At 35.4% G+C, this 18,070-nt stretch overlaps 2 protein-coding genes across 5 annotated transcripts in view; one reads left to right on the forward strand and one right to left on the reverse strand.

Moving 5' to 3' along the window:
- LOC106868844 (probable splicing factor, arginine/serine-rich 6) overlaps nucleotides 1–3,494 on the forward strand; it is a 65,292-nt gene extending 61,798 nt beyond the window's left edge. For all 4 annotated transcript variants that reach the window (XM_014914282.2, XM_014914280.2, XM_014914281.2 and 1 more), the window contains one exon: nucleotides 1,018–3,494. In XM_014914282.2, the coding sequence (XP_014769768.1) occupies nucleotides 1,018–1,102 (85 nt within the window). In that variant the 3' untranslated portion in view covers nucleotides 1,103–3,494. The remainder of the gene's footprint in view (nucleotides 1–1,017) is intronic.
- A 4,472-nt stretch (nucleotides 3,495–7,966) lies between these two features.
- Nucleotides 7,967–18,070, reverse strand: part of LOC106868847 (transmembrane channel-like protein 5) — a 95,083-nt gene continuing 84,979 nt past the window's right edge. Inside the window, exons 16-19 of the mRNA XM_052969462.1 lie at nucleotides 15,728–15,892; nucleotides 14,697–14,775; nucleotides 12,711–12,807; nucleotides 7,967–10,616 (exon numbers count right to left, since the gene is read on the reverse strand). Of these exons, the coding sequence (XP_052825422.1) occupies nucleotides 12,724–12,807; nucleotides 14,697–14,775; nucleotides 15,728–15,892 (328 nt within the window). The 3' untranslated portion in view covers nucleotides 7,967–10,616; nucleotides 12,711–12,723. The remainder of the gene's footprint in view (nucleotides 10,617–12,710; nucleotides 12,808–14,696; nucleotides 14,776–15,727; nucleotides 15,893–18,070) is intronic.

Raw genomic sequence — 18,070 nt, forward strand, 5'->3', positions numbered from 1 at the left:
CACACACACACACACACACACACACACACACACACACACACACACACACACACTGCCTTTGAATATATATACAGATGAATCAAAACAAAGGACTGCTTAAATGACATTGATGCTTGTTTGCAACTATCACACCATGCCATAAAACGAGGCATGCACACACACATTTCATTTGCAGCTTAACAAAGCAACCAATAGTTTCAAATGAGGAGATCTTCACAATTGTTCAAGTGTGCCACACGGAAGTGTTGGTATTTGTCTCCAACACCTCCATGTGGAGAGAGAGAGAGAGAGCAAAGCATAGTATATGAGGGGAGATAATTTGATGGTTCAGTGTAGGGTGATGAATCACTAACATATGGGTGAGGAAAGAGAAAAGGAATAGATGAAGAATGGCTAACAAGTGAACTGGTTCTTGGTAGCAAGAAAAATATTGTCTGAAGGTTGGGTTTGCAGTGAAAGAGATAATGGGTGAGGGAGGGACATTGGCAGAAATTGATGACTTGTGCCCATCAGTGCATATACATGGCCACAGTGCTTCCACAAGTTGGTTTCACAGAGATAGGCGGGTCTTCATGAGAACCCCACATTGTCAAATGTCCCACTCTTTAGTCATTTCTTCCATGGGGCTCATACAGTATATACCTATCTATCTATCTATCTATATATATATATATATGTATGCACACATAATCGTGTGTATATATTTGCCACTTGAGCTACACCTGGTGCCAATTTTTGTACACACACACTCACTCACTCACTCACTCACATGTGTGCATACTTTCATTTTTATAGTGAATGTAAGGCTCTATGTTTTGAGTTGAGGTCCACAGTTTTGCACTTAGGTAAGGCACTTGAGGTTTTGAACAGAGGCACATCTTTTCAAAGCGAAGATTGTATAGGTTATGTTGTAAGTTTTTCTGATACTTTCTATAAATGTGTGAACAGTTGGATACTGCCTCTAGTTATCATCATTGTGATAATTGTTACTACAGTCTACCTGTTTTATATTTTCAGATCTCCATCTCCAGACAGATCACATGCTGCACTGTCAAGTCGCACATCTAATCCCGGCAGATCTGATAGTGATGAGGAAAAATGAATACACACAATAGAGGGGGAATTCTTAGTTTTTTTTTTCCCCCCTTTCTCTGTCTCTCTCTTTCTCTCTCTCTCTCTCTCAAGCAAGAACCAGCAAAAATGGAAAGCATGTTGTATTTAAACAAGTAGACTTTAGAATTTTTTTTAATCAATTGCCTATTTAATCATTAATTGAAGATTCTGGTTGTTTTTTCTTTTTGTTTCTTTATTTTTTCCCCCATTTTTAATTGTAGGTACATGCACACCCATATATTCACCTACTCTTGTTTTTGTTCATTTTGGTTACTCATGAAAACTAATACTCTCAAAACCTGAAAGAACATGTATCTTACAATACATATATATATATATATATATATATATAGTACAATAGTTATGTGAGTTTGTATCTGTGTGTGTGTATGTGTGTGGACATACTTCCTGAATGAAGAGACTTAATACCTTCATCATTTATCTAATATTTGTTCTTTCCTAGAGGTTTTTTTTTTTTTTTAAATTTGCTTGTTTCCATTTTTGGGTTGTATTTTCTCTTGGTCTTTTATTGTTGCCATTACTCTTACAAGTGTTGTCAAGAGCAAGAGTAAGCTGAGTCTGTAAACCAGTTTTCTTACCTGCTTGAAATCATTTGACTTATGCCCTTGAGACAGGCATAAACATAACAAATTCTCATTTTTGTCTTCTTTATAAAATCTAAGGCTTTGCGCTGATGCAAACATAAGGGCAATGTAGTACCGAACTGGATACATTGAAGTATTTAGTTTCATCTCTTGGTTCAGAGTTCAGAATCTATCTTGCTTAAACTTCACTATTCATCCCCACAAGGGGCTGATAGCTATCAGTAATAATCTTATTTTGATTCAGTTAACTGTGCCCTCACCATGTCAAAAATGCTGGCCTTGTGCCTCGTCAAAAGAACTCATCATCATAATTACTACTGTTGTTTTTATTTGTTTGAAAATATATGGTGAAAGGAAACCTTCTCTAATGAATCTGTAGTTTTCATCATGAATGTTAGCATCATACATTTTCACTTATTTTCTGTCTGTTTGTCTCTTTTTGTGGGTAATCAAGGAGTTCTATTTTTACCTACCAACACGTTTGAAAATGTAAAGTTAGGGTGTTATGGAAGATTTAGTTTGTGATTAAAGAAGTTACTGGAAGAACAGGCTGTTTCTCCTCCAGCAAAACAACAATGCTTTTGCATGAACATGATTTGACAAATCTGAGATTATTTCCATTACTTTCATATACCAATTCCAGCTATTGTAGATAGGATATATTGAACTTTGAAAACTACACAAACTATAAAATTAACCTTAATGATACCTTTCTTTCTTTTAAATTTCATGTAAATCTTTGAATTTGTGCATCTTTCAAGTGTTTCAGATTCCACCCACTCCATCCCCACTTCTACAGTTGATTTCACTGCTGATGACAATTTCACTCTTTGTAATGTATATGGTTTAATGAGAAACAGGACTCTTTACAAATTGGACTGGATTTATATACTGTCTCCCTCCCTCTGATTGGCTAATCTACTCACACAGCATTTATTTTTGTTTTGTTTTTTTTTCTTCTTTCCTTTCATTCTGCTTTTGGGTGCTTCTCTCAGTGCATCTAAACAGCAGTTTCAGATCACCTAGTATTTTCTTCTCTTTAAAATCCTTGTTTAAATCGTGTTTTTTGGCAGTCTGCAGTCCTTTCAGTTAACTGTATGTTACAATTAATTTTAGTCACTTTGTTTTAAATCAGTATTTTATTTGACCATGTAAAAAATATGGGAGAAGAGTCTATTAAAAAGAAAGAAAAAATATATAACAAAAGCACTATATCATCTTAACTTTTTTTAACATATTCCTTAACATGTTCACTTTGGTTCTTGTTTTCTATTATTTTAATTTCATTTGTAATTTTTTTGTCTTGTTTATTATATATTTCTCATTCTTTTCTCCTTTCTTAGTCAAATTTCTTCATATTTATATAAAATACATTAAAGAAAAAAAAAAACTACATAAACAAAAAAAATTCTTTTTTTTTTAATATTTGTTTACTTTTAAATAAAAAAAGAGAAAAATGTGTTTTGTGAAAATTTACATTTAAGTTTTATTTTTTTATTTGGTTAACTCTCTTTCTCATCTTACATTTTGCTGTATCTCTATAAATGGTTCAGTCATTCTTAAACTCCGGAACTGTTTTAGATAATTTTCATAGAATTAGCCAAAAACTGGCTAAATACTTTTTTTTTTTTTTTAAATTTCCCTCATATTTCACCTACTAGCCCTTAACATCTGTACACTAGACAACATGTAAGGACTTTTCTTCCCTTCCCTGAAGCTTGTAGGTCACTATACATATATTTTATAGTAAATAAAAGTGAGATGTGTGCAAAATTTTGATGGTTTCAAAAGACATCTTATCATTAACGCTTTAAATATTGTTGTGTTCATGTCAGTTTAAATCACAGCTTTTTTCCTCCAACACTGTCAGAAGAATTGTTTAAACAGGGACTAGTAAACTTGAGAAAGTTGTGACAAAATTAGTTTGCTAAGATGATTTAACTTATCTGACCCAAAGTAGAAAATTTCAGTCCCAACTCACAATTAACTGGCTTTAAGCTTTTACCTTCATTGAAAGAAAATGTGTATTGAGTCAAGTCTGTTTACTAAGTCAGTTCTTGGCTCATTTTGACAAACATATAATGGGAAAGCTGTCAGTGGTTTACTGTCTGTTTTCCATTAAATATAAACTCTACTTTATGTATTGAGAACAATTCTCTTTGGTTTGCACACATGGGCTTTGTTTCTTTGTACACGTATATGTGCACCTATTTTACTAAGCCTATACTCTGGTTTGTTGCAAGTCGAGTGGATGACAGTGATCCTCAATGAATGTTTCGCAGTATCCACCCTCATAGCTACATGAAACTTTGGTATAAATTTAAATAGACATTTAACATATTCTTTACACTTTCCTGCACAACAGTGTTGCATACTTTAACCCTTTATTATCCAAATTTCTGCCAAATGTAATGGTTGTTTATTTATATTGTTTTGAGTTAATCCTGCATTAGGGATATGGCTGGTTTGAATGCTAAAAGGTTAATGTTTATACATGATTCATATGATACTTAAGTTTAAAATTCAAATCCTTTCAGGGAGTTCAGATTTTCATCCTGCTATGTGGCTACACAAGCAATTGTTTATTTCTGGCCAACAGAAAAACAAATGAAAGTCTACCTGCACATGTAAGGTGTCCTATCTTTTTGATACCACCAGAATAATCTTCATTCTTTTAGCATCCATTTTTCCATGCTTGCATGGGTCAGATGGAGTTTATTGGGGGAAGATTTACTATAACTGTATGCCTTTTTTGTTACCAACCCCTACCTGCTTTCAAGCAAAACAATCTTTTCCCACTCTTAGACATGTTTTTGCAGTATATTGGAACTGAATGACATGACAGTCACATTGTCAAGACAAGGAGACACACACACACATGTATATCTACTCACAAGGCTTTCGTCAATCCCTGGTTATGGTAGAAAGCCCATGCGCAAGATGCCAAGCTATGGGACTGAACCTGGAACCATGTGGTTGGGGAGCAAACTTCTAAACCACACAGACATAGAAATAGATTTGTGAAGTAAATTCAGTGTACTCATAGTAGCACTACATTCTGTATGATTAAGTACTGCATAATTTGGTTGTGCAGTATGGCTTTCAGCTCAGCAAATGTGTAATATATCTGAACCAGTGGATCACACCAAGTCTTTTGGTTGTCTGTTGGCCTTAAGCCTGCTCAAATCAGAGCTAATCTGGGTCTGTGTAGCAGTAAGAGACGTCTATTTTTCGATTGATGGGTCAAACCTATTCTGAATAAAGAAAGGTCTGTTTCATTATGAAAACGTATAACTGTCACCATAACACTGGTTTACTTAGCTGTCAACAGGTACCAGGAAAACTGCATTCTTCTGAAAGCAATAAGAGCATTGTTTTTTTTTTTCTTTAACATTGTTAAACTCAAATCCTCTTCCATTTAGGTAGGGGAAGAATCTCTCACATCCAATTTTTAGTTATCTAAGTGTTGCAATCTGACTGGATTGTAGGTATGATATTGAAGACTTCTTGTACATCATCATCATTGTTTAATATCTGCCTTCCAAGCTATCATGGGTTGGATGGTTTGACAGGAGCTGACCTGGTAGAAGACTATTCCAGGCTATTGTGTCTGGTTTGGAAGGGTTTTTACTTCTTAACACCAACCACTCTGCAAAGTGGACAGTGTTTTTTATGTGGCACCAGCAAAAGGTGAAGTCAGTTTTGGCATGGTTTTTACTGCTGGATGTCTTACCAAATGCCAAATACTTTACAGTGTGAATCGAATGCATTTTATGTGACACCAGCATTGACAGGATCACCAAGTAACTTGTAAGACAAAGAATTTTGAGATGGGAGGAAGGGATCTTGTGTTAGATGAGTCAAGGTTAGAGAGAAACAGAGAGGCAGAAACAAGTGTCTTGCTATAGAAGAGGTACATGGTTAGTCGGACAGAGCAAGAGAGTGAGAAGTAACAAGAGGACAGAAACAGGTGTGCTGATGTGAAAGAGACATTTGGTTACTTAGCCAGAGGGAAAAGCAAGGGAAGGAGAGGGAGAGAATGGTCAAGAGGGCAGACTCAAGTGTGCTGCTGTAGAGGAAATACATGGCTACCCAGTCAGGAAAGAGAGAGAGAGAGAGGGGAAAACAGGAGAGAGATGATGGAAGTGCCAGGATAGATTCACAAGTAAAAGGATCAGAGCATAGATGGGATGGTAGAGCAGCGAAAAGAGAAAGGTAAATGGTGGCAATTGCCAGGGCTTGCCCTCAAGGTATGCAGCCAGGTGTTGTAAATTTATTTACTGGTTGACTTTGAACTCAGCACTGCACTGTTAGTGCTATTTGCAGCAGTGAGCTGTTAATACACAACATCAAGGTGGTGTTGGTATTTGGGTCACAGACAGAAAATCTACCTGATACGCTTCAGCTGGTTGTTTGTTCCAAATGACTTAGGTGACAGGTTATCAAAGTACAGCCAAGAGTTGAAAAGATAGATACAGATATTTAATTTTATGGGAGGGAGTTGGGTTCAGAGGTCAAAGTTTTCTATATATCTTTAATGTTTCCACTTCAATATATTTTCGTCTTCACGATATTGTAAAAAAAAGTTACAGTTGTTTAATGAAACTAATCTAAATTCATGATTATTTTAGAATTTAATTGAAACTCATGAGGGGTGTATTTTGGTCAGAAATATACTAACGAAAGGGTTAACATCTGTACAGTTGGAAGACTGTTGATACAAGCTAACTTTCCCAAACCAACTGCATCGCTTTTTCTAGGTCATTCTATCTTGAGTAGGGTGTACAAAAGTACATCCTGTTCGTGATTTTCAAGCAGCATAAATCTTCACCAAAACATTTAATTGGTAAACTGTGTATCTGATTCATACTGTGCAAACATCAGTTCTGTGTATACACCATCCCCATAACTTGCTTTCATTATCACAATGGTAAGTTTTAACTTCAACAACTTCCTTTATTTCAGAGTTTACAAAAAAGGGTAGGGGTAGCAATATCTATGACCTTTCAGGCCTTTTATGAAGAATGGGGTTGATGCAGAGTTTACAGGAGAAATGTGGATAAAGAGAAAATTCAAGATATTTGAAGTTCTGGAATAAAGGTTAAATGTGGGTCTTCTAGGTGAGTCAATTAGGCCTACTGGTTTATTATCATCACCTGTCATGAGAGTGTCCCCTTTGACGTCCAGAGAACTTGATGTGTTGCTTCTTAGTGCAGCAGCTCATGTATCATGGTTTCTTTCTCTGATTAAACCATTTTTTAATAAAGGCATGCAGCTAGCCAATTCAAAAGAGCAGAGAGAGTTGTAGCAGCACAAGCAAAGGAAACTGTATTCACTGTGAGCTAATGAGTTCTTAAATGTTTGTGAGTGAATCATTGTAAGTCAGTCATGTGGCTTTTTGGATTGGTCTTGAGTATCTGTGCAGCAGCAGCACCACCACCACGATCCCCTCTGAGCTAGAGTTGATTCAATTTGTCTAGTTACCTTCCTACATAAATTCACATGCCCTCTGCTAAAGTGAGAAGCACTTTCTGCTAGACGCCTCAGCTACATCTATCAGAAATCAAATATATTTTTTGAAAAAGGAAGAACACATTAGATAATGCAGTCCAAGAGACGTTGGAAAAGAAATGAGGATGGAACACATGATCATAATACACTATTAGAAATACACAATGTGGTATGTAATAAAACACAAATTCAAAATTTCACCTGGAATATCCTGCATTCCTTCCTAGAAAAAGGGCATCATCAAGTTTCACTTGTTCATAACTGGTTGAAACCAGAATAGTCCAACTGAAGATTTGAATTTCAGCATTTCTATGTATTTTTCATTTTTCTCTTCATATTTTGAACTTAAAGAATTCAGACATCTCACTACTCCATCAGAAATAAATCCAGGAAATATGAAATAAAAACAGCAACACTAAAGGCAGTACCTCAGCATGGCTGCAGCCTTTGGCTGAAACCTGCAAAATCAATGGAAGACGTCTATCTTCAGCCCATTCAATCTGGTTAACCACACAACCTCTTTCACTAAGGCCACTGGAGATAAACCTAGTAGACTGGAGCAACATGTAACAAGTGTATTGCTTTTAAGGACATAACATGTTGCCAGTCTAGGAATTAAACCCATGGGCTTATGATCTTGAGCCCAACATTACTCTAACCACTATGCTACATGTTTTCATGAAGACAAAGTGATATAATTGATAAAGTGGTATAGTTTTATTAAATTAACATCAATATATTAAGAAAGATTTATTTTATTAAACATTAGAGATAACAGTTTTTTTAAATATTCACAAAGTCAGAAATTTCAGTGGGCAGGAACATTTGATTACATTGACCCCAGTACTTGGATAATACATTATTTTATTGACTTCCAGAAGTTGACCATGATTTGAACTCAAAATATAAATATTTCACTCAATACCATTTTAAATAAAGGCACATTGGATTAATGTTGTATTGAAACATCTGCTGGTTGATGTTCTCTCTCTCTCCATGTTCCACACCAGTTTTACATGTGTCAGCAATCATAGACTTCCATGCCAAAGTCTGAAGATTTATGATTTTGTTTTAGAGAAGATACGACAGTGGCTTGTCTTCTGCCAGATAATATACAGTTTACTATGTTGGTCTTCTACTCTCCAGCTTACCCTTAAGGCACAAAGCCTGTTTAACCTTAGGCAGGGGTACTGATTTATGTGATATCAAGTCATGTCCATACACCAGTTGGCTTGTGTACCACAAGTCTAGCGGCCAGCCCTCCAAGTCTTGTAAACCACAGCCATGGGCTATATAATCATAAAAAGATGTGTGGTCATAGCTGGAATGCCTTTGATCATAGTTCTGCTCTTTTAAGGTAAACATGTTGTTAAACAAAAACAGGTAAACTCAAAAGAAGAAGGAAAACCCCATTGAATCAATAATGAGCACTTATCTACCATACATTAAAAAAATATATGCTAAGGAGAGTTATTTTTACTTTTATCTTTTTTTTTGGTTGTGTTTGTAAAGGAAATGGGATATCTAAAGAAGATATTTTAGCTAAAGCACTGCAGATTTGCTGTTAATAGACATGCACGCAGGATATCTGCCATATGTGGACATTTATATAAGAGTCAGTCATACATTGGTACAGGTGTAACCATATGGTTAAGATGCCCACTTTACACAACACAGTTCCAAGTTCTTAGTGGCAAATCCCTTGGCAAGTGTCTTCTGCTGCTGTAGATGTAGGTTTATTAATACCTTATGTATGGAATTTACTAATCAGAGAAGCCCATTAAAGATTAATGAGTGCATGTGAATGTATGTAAAGGCTGCAATTTAAGGACTGTGTCAAGTCCTCATTAAAGGCTTGTGATATGCAGGAGACTGACTGGAAGAGCTCTGCCTGTCATCGCCACAGATGGAGGAAGCAGGTTAAGGAAAGGGTCGGCACCTTTGAGAGAACACGTATTCTGCATGAAGAACTTAAGCATGCTGCTCGAAAATGCACTGCTGGTTTTGTGAATAGGGAAAGCCTTGTTTGCAATGTTTGCAGTCGTGTATGCTTGTCAAGAGCAGGGCTCAGCCACCAACAGAGCACAGATGCAAAATATAAGTTAGTTCAAGAGCATACAACATTCCTGAAGGTCAGCAATGATCTTCCTCAGTCACGAGTAGATGGCCATCATATATATATATATATATGCATACACTCACATACACATAAGTATGTACAGGTATGTATGTATATGTGTTTACCAGCATTTCAATTTGAATCTCTTTATGTCAATAATATAACTTAGCAATTCAATGAATAGAAATCAATAAAACAAATACCAAACTGAAATCAAGAACTGGGGTCAATATAACTGAGTAAATCCCATGAAGGCAGTGCCCCAGTATGGTCGCAGCCAAATGACTGAAACATTATAAAAATAGAATACAAAAAATACGTTTATTATACAGTTTCAAAAAAAAAGAATTATAAAAATGTCACCAATCTCAGATATAAATGAGAGGGAGATTAGATGACCCTGAGATTTGTTTCTGTCTCATGGTATTAAAAAGACAAGATATGTATGTATGTACATATGTGTGTGCATATATATATATAGATTTATTTAGAGGATATGTTAACCTCATAAAGGGATGGTTACATCCAAGGGAATACTGGTTTGATAACTAGTATTATTGGGGAATGAAATTCCCTTAATTCCTTTATATATTAGGCATATAGTTCATATCCAGTTAAATGAAGAAAAGAAAATGGAGAGTTGAAAGTTAATTATTTATTATTAACAAATTGGCTGTAAGAAGTAAAGATTACCAATTTGTTAATAAATAATTATTAACTTTCAACTCTTCATTTCAATATATATATATATGCACACACATATGTCTACTGTTGGAAAGTGTCTGTCTTTAATGTAGGTAATATTCCCAGAAGATTTTGTAACATTGTTTTCATGGGAGCCAGCTGAACTGAGGCAATATAGAATTAAATAAACAACTAAAAAAAAAAAAAAACCCAACTGTGGTCTTGAAATCAAGACCTCACCCACTTCGTCATTTCACCTCTAGAATACAAGATATTTTTGTACACAGTATAACAGTTCAAAAAACAAAAAATCATTCTGTGATATGAATTATTCATTAAAAACAAATATGAAAAAAAATCTCAAAAATGGAAATAGTCTGCAATATTTTTTCATTTTCTTTCTTTTTTTTATAGTCTTATTTTTTAACAGAATCTCTGAATTTTTGCTGTTTCTTTTTTTTTTAAATAATATTTACAAGTTATACTCTTGCTTGGTTTTCCTTGCAAAGTCCTAGGTGTTGTAACCACTTCCTTCTTTATTCCAATTGCAGCACATTTAGAGATAAACCAATTTTGCTACTGGCCTGGAAAAAAAAAAGTTATATAGATTGCATCAGTTTTTGGAGGATACCTCTTTTAAGAGCCCTAACTTTCTTCTAACATATATTTTTTAACCTTACTTTTTCAGATGAATAATTGTCAGACATCAGGTTGACTCAGCAAATGGAAAAGCACACTGTAATCATTGCCTTAAAACCATAGCATAGTAACACAGAGGTAGCTCACTTCCTGAAAGTTGCCTGATCCTTGAAAAGAGCTGGAAGCTGCTGATAGGGATCCAACATCAGCAGCTAAATACCAAAAGCATGCACAGAGTCCTAATGCCACCAGGCAACATAACTTTGTACAAAAAGTCAAAGAAATAATTGATAAAAAACCCAGAAAGTCAATCAGACCAATTGTAAAGGACTTCAAGGTTTCAGAATGTACAGTCAGAAAAGTTGTGCATGAGGACATCTGTTACAAGTTGTATGTGATGTGGAGGGATCAGCTTATGTTGTGACAAGAGAGAATTGTTTGCTAAGTGCAAAACGCTTGCTAAACAAGTTAAAAAGCCAAGAGGCTGGGATACTTTGGTTTTTCTCTGATGAGAAAAACTTCAATCAAGATCAGATAAATAGTTATGCAGAGAGCTGAATGAGGTTCCAATGATCATGTAATCTAAGTTATCAGCAACTGTGATGGTTTTGGGATTTGTTAGCAATGAGGGAGATGTCATGTTGCCTCACTTTTTCTCACAGGATTTAACAGTCAATGCTAATGTCTACAAAGAGGTGTTGGAGAAAGTTGTGAAGCCCTGGATAGACAGATATGCAACAGAAGACCATATGTCTTCCAACAAGACTCTGTGCCATCTCATAAGGCTAGGATAACCTAAGCATGGATGCATACCAATCTCCATGATCATGATCTCCCAGACACATGGCCTAGGTCACCAAACCTCAATCCACTGAGGTGTGGTTGAGAGAAAGATCTCAGATGATTGACTCTAATACATTCAAAAGGATCATTGAAACCTAAGCAAATAATATTATGGTAGATCAAGTACAGAGACAATCCTTAATGCTACATTAGTAGCTATGATGCACTTCCAGCTCTCTTCATTAAAGGACCTAGCTCCAACAAAAAACTTGATCACTGTGTTGATTCTATAAATGAGGAAATTATGAAATCATCAACTTATTGGATGGAAAAACAGTTTACAAAAGTAGTGTTTCATGTAATGATGAAAAAACTCTGTAGACTTATCCAATAGAGTTCCCAAGTCACTGTAACCCCATTCCTACACTTTGACCTTGAAGACAGTGTATGTTTTACTGATATTGTAAAATTTAGATAAGGTTAATTATCCTTACAATGGAACAAAAATTCAAATAACCTACATACTTAAATATATGATTGAGGGAGATGTTAGAATAGAAGATGAACAGTATGATGAACATGTCATTGTGTCAAGAATCAAACTTAGAATTACAGAGACCACTTCGCTACTCACCTTTCAATCATGGAGAGATACAAATCTATGGCAAGTAGCATTTCCCACCTAACAAACTTAATCCAGTATTGCAAACTACATTGCTACTGCTGTGTATTGGAGTTAAGTCATACCACCTTGAAGTGGATGAACCACTGAGATCAAAATAAGGCTGTGTGTAGTATTGCTCATACCTTTCTTTGCACCATTGAAGGTCATAATTCAGCTAAGAATATTTATAAATGTTGACATTTTCTTAGCTACTGAGGGCTCTTTGATTATATTTCTCTTTCTATATTGCCAATTTCTATTATGCTGTAAATATGAAATATATATAACAAAAGTCTTATATTAAAATTTACAATCTCTGTCTTAAAAATGGGACATTAGCTGTTAATGGGTTAAGATCACAACAATGATGTAAGTGAAGTGGAATGGTTATGACAGGCAATAACTGGTTTCCCAATTTGCCTCACCTCATAATAGTTTCATCACTACTCTATGACTGACCATAACATTTGCCCTATGGAAACCTCTACGCAGTAGCAGTAAGCCTCTAAACTACTCTATAGTAACATCCACACTCATCTGTGATTGTATTTACACTAATTTATACAGAAAAATCAAGATATTTATTACTTACAACAATTATATTCCTATCTCCTCCTACTTGACTTTTCATCATCTGTTTGCCTGGCTTTGTTCATCAATGTCAACAAGAACTGCTTGTTCTTGCCTTCCTATAGAGAGAAGATAGCATAGTTATTAATGTGACACTTGAAGTGTGCACATTGGAATGTAATGTAAAAAATGGTAAGAAGTGTATGTAGGGTGGCAGCATATTAGGAACATAGATGACATATAGTGAGTGGAGTAGGATACATGAAATGTGGTTAAGAAAATTTGGTGAGTGATGTGCAACTCATGGAGATTAATATATAAGGTATATTTAAGGATTCAGCATATGGATTGTAGTAAGTGTTGTATGTGGAGTTTGGTGTGAGTGATATCATTCCTGAGAATGATGCATTGGGAGTTGAACAAAGGGTGTGGAATTTGATGAGTGGTCTGTGTCATATTGTAGGAATGTGGAAAACGATGTGTGTATTTGAATGCATGTGTGTACATGGAATAATGTTGTACAAACTGCAAAGACAAAGAGATGCTATATGAGGACATGGGGTACATAGTAATTTGTAATGTGTCATGGGAAGTGAAAGAGGGTGTGGCATGTTGTGTCATATAGACAGATGTGTATAGAAAGTCTATTTTAATACAGAGCATGAAAACGTACAATACCTTTTTCGTTGCTAAATAAGGAGGCCCTGTAAATTTTTTAGGGCTCCCTGAAACTGACTGGAGGAAAGGAGGAAGTTAATCTCTAATAAGAGACCAGACCCAAGATGCTTGCAATAACTGATTGAATTCTGCTAAAGCAGTGGAAGATCAGGTGATAGTGTTAACATGTATAATGGATAATCAATTATCCAGGCATTCAGAACACAAACAACTGGAAAAAAAAATACTACAAGACATTTTATCCAACACTAACAATTCTATCGATCCATTACTCTGGATTGGTAAATTATTTTAGTGACCCTCAGATGGATGAAAGACATAGTTGACTTTGCTAAGATTTGAACTCAGACAGCAAAAAGCTGAAAGAAATACTGCAAAGCATTTCACTCTATGCTCTAAAGGCACTTTCTAATCTACCACCAATGAAATTTCACTTAATCTATCACTCTAGACTGGTACTAACAATCTTCCTGCTAATGTTTATGTAGCGTAAATTGAACAGGATATTGAAGAGATAGCTAAGAGAATGTAGGGACTTTGATTTAAGTCTTATCCAAGTTTAACTTTTCCGAACACTTTCAGGTTTATTGTCCAAACATTGGGATCGTGTCACAAAAATGGAGTGCTTCATTCTTCATTAATATTAAGAGTACAGTATGAATATTTTGTGGTGCAAAAACGATATGCTAGAAGTGTGTAAAGTCTACTGTATGCTTCCTGTATGTAAAGAGTGTTATACACCTAGATATAAGATTTCATTCAATTGGCCTTTTGGGAAGAAAATTTCAGTACAATGATGAGTACACTTGATCACAGCCAATTGAGTGCATCTTAGAGTCATATACAAATCTTATCCCAAACCCTTATCTGTTTTTCAAGGGATATTTTATTCAAGAGGAATTCAAAAGCACAAAGCAGAGGGCAGTTTGGAATCCAGTCTATTTGTTGTATGATTATTGTTTCTGATGAAAAGCATTTCAAGAGTTCCTGCCATTAACCATCCTTTTTTGTATGTAGTTTGTAAATCTTTGGATACAATGTCCAATGTGTCCTTAATTTTTTTTTAAGAAAGTGCAGTTTGAAAGGGAGATTTGGCTACCATTTCTAGATTGATGAGAAACCTCAGAATCCTCAGAAAGGATCTTTTGTTGGCTTGGTTCATGTGTAATTGAAATTAGAGTTGTATGAGGTTAAATCATGAAACACAATCACAATACCAACAACATGGAAATAGTTATGAAAAAATACTACAATAAGCTATGTTAGTTCTTTTTTATTATTATTATTTTGTAATGCAATTTGAAAGGCAAAATAAACATTTAGTCCTTACCAGATCCAGCTGGTATTTAAGAAGCTTCACCATTTTACGATGGCTGGTCAGTAGAATATGACTGTAATATGCTATGACACTGTATCAAAAAGATAAAAAAGAGAAGAACATATATTCTAAATATTATTCAGCATCTGATGTTATCGATCTTATAACAAGTTTGAAATATTTGCTAGCACTTTTTTTTTTCTTGTTTAACTCCATGTCAGTCCCAAGTGAGTAGACCTATTACTAAAGACATTCCACCTGTGGCCATCACGTTTTTATTTGGACATAAAACTAAGTTCATTATTTACATTTGACAGATATTTGTCCTCATCTTGTTTGTTGTTAACACAACACTTCGGCTGATATACCCTTCAGCCTTCAACGTATGGCTTAGTGGTTAATAGTGCAGGCTACTAACCCCAAGTATCAGGCTTAAAAAATAAGTACTTGGGTTGATTTGTTCAGTTAAAATTCTTCAAGGCAGTGCCCCAGCATGGCCATAATCTAATGAATAAAATAAGTAAAAGACAAAAGAAAGACACACACACACACACAGCTTTTTGATGTAATACTCCAGTGGATACACACACTTTTGAAAATGATGAAACTGGGGATGGCAATAAAGGTGAGGATAAGATTGATAACAATAATGATGATGGCTAATGATAATGATATGATTAATAAGAATAAAGGATGATGATGGGGCTAATGATGACGATAGTGCTTATAGTGATCATCATGATAATGCTGATGGTTGACAGTGACAATAATGAGGCTCTCAGTGATTGACGATAATGAAGGTGGTTGATGGTGACAATAATGATGATATTGGCATAATGATGATATTGGAGATAATGATGATAATTTTTAATTAGCTGAAAGAAAGAGAAAGGTAGTGCTAGTTACTTTTGCTGCTGATGATGAAGAAAGTGAGTAAATTATGAATGATGAAGTTTACACTGTCATTGTCTTTACCAGGACTGACACTAGGCTAGTAATAGTAGTCAATACCATGAAGGCCAGAAATGGTAGTCAATACTCACCAGAAGATAATAAGCACTACAAATATAAAACCTCGTTGAGAAATAAACCTAACGATTTTCTTGAGATATAAATTTGAAGACTGCCATTTGTCAACCATCAGAGAGACAAGATCGTAGGCAGTATTCATTTGGCTGAATGGTCCACATGTAACACTTGGTTTGTTGCTGAAATATAAGTGCAGAGTGAGAAGATATCAGATAGAAAGACAGAGATAACTGAAAGGGGAGAGAGAGAGAGCGAGCGAGAGAGAGAGAGAGAGAGAGAGAGAGAGCAAGTTAAAAATTATAGAGAGGAAAGGAGATACATTATCTACATTTGACAGATATTAGTCCACATCTTGTTTGTTGTTAACACAACGTTTTGGCTGATATACCTTCCAGCCTTCTTCAGGTGTCTTGGGGAAATTTCGAACCTGGGTTCTCATTCCTAAAATATTTTTCAATGTTATTATCATTATTATAATTATTATCACGATTATTATTATTACTATTATTCAGGTCACTGCCAGGAATCGAACTTGGAATCTTGAGGTTAGTAGCCCGCGCTCTTAACCACTATGCCATATGCCCGTGGACATATGGCGTAGTGGTTAAGAGCGCGGGCTACTAACCCCAAGATTCCGAGTTCGATTCCAGGCAGTGACCTGAATAATAATAATAATAATAATAATAATGGTTTCAAATTTTGCTACAAGGGCAGCAATTTGGGGGAGGGAATGAGTTGATTACATCAACCTCAGTGTTCAACTGGTACTTATTTTATTGACCCCGAAAAGATGAAAGGTAAAGTCGACCTTGGCAGAATTTGAACTCAGAATATAAAGTTGGAAGAAATGCCACTAAGTATTTTGTCTATGCATTAATGATTCTACCAGCTCATTGCCTTCTATAATGATAATGACAATAATAATGATTTCAAATTCTGGTACAAGGCCAGCAAGTTTGAAGGAGGGAGTAAGTCATTTACATTGACCCCAGTATTTGACTGGGCTGGTACTTATTCTATCTACCCTGAAGGACATCCCTGATTGAGCAGACCAATGATCAAAATTATTCTGGCCATCAACAACCAACATTTCCCTAATTTTTTTCGATCTCCAAACAGCGACATTATCCAATGTTTTATTCCATTTTTTCTAGGATGGCAGAATAAAATTTGAGGGGTACTTGCTTACTATGTTTTCTAGGATCAGGCACCAAGAAGCTCTCACAATGGCTCGTGCGTATTTAGGATGAGAGAATGTATTCTAGGTATAGATGTGGTTATGTGGTAAGAAGCTTGCTTCCCAAGCATGTGGTCTGGGATTCAATCCCACTGTGTGCACCTTAGGAAAGTGCCTACTATTATAGCTTCAGGCTGATCAAAGCCTTGTGAGTAGATTTGGTAGCTGGAAACTGAAAGAAGCCCGTCACCGAATCAAAAGTAAATCAAGATTGAAATCAAACTGGAAATTGTAGTTGTAGCCGATGCCAGTGCCGCCTGACTGGCACCCGTGCCAGTGACTCATAGTAAGCACCATTCACATGTGAGTTGATGCCAGTGCCATCTGACTGGCTCCCCATGCCGGTGGAATGTAAAAAGTATCGTCCGAATATAGCCAATGCCAGTAACCCCTGATTGGCTCCTGTGCCAGTGGCACATAAAAAGCACTATCTCGGAGTGGTTGGCATTAGGAAGGGTATCCAGCTGTAGAAACCTTGCCAGATCGGATTGGAGCCTGGCGCAGCCTACTGGCTTGCCAGTCCTCCAGTCAAACCATTGAGACTATGCCAGCATGGAAAACGGATGTTAAACGATTATGATGGTGATGATGATGATGATGTGTGTGTATGTATCTATATATATATATATATATATACACATACTGTATATTTTTCATAATCGTTTGCATGTGTATAAAGCCGTTTGGTTAAAAGTGAAACAACTTTAGGATAGACATGTTTATAGTTATATATATATGTATATGCACTTACAAGCTGTAAAAATTGAATGAATACTGAATGTGTTTCTATAGTAGTATTATTAGACATGAAAAGACATATCACAATATATAGAATTATGTAGATTTGCACAAACAAACCTTACAAGTTTACTCTAGATCTTTAAGTTCCTTTTTAAATATAAACCCCTAATTCCAAATGAATTGATATAAATAGAAAGAAAAAGTATCAAAATATGAGCATGACTAGGCTTTATAAGTAGAGTAGTATGAATGGTTTCACATTCATGAGAATGAAAAGTGTGAGGGTATGTTTGGATAAATTTATGTATGTATATACACATGTATGTACATTAATGTTGAATAAATGTGTGTATATATATATATATATATATATATATAT

This window comes from Octopus bimaculoides, chromosome 7, assembly GCF_001194135.2.
Source record: "Octopus bimaculoides isolate UCB-OBI-ISO-001 chromosome 7, ASM119413v2, whole genome shotgun sequence".
Classification (NCBI taxonomy): Eukaryota; Metazoa; Mollusca; class Cephalopoda; order Octopoda; family Octopodidae; genus Octopus; species Octopus bimaculoides.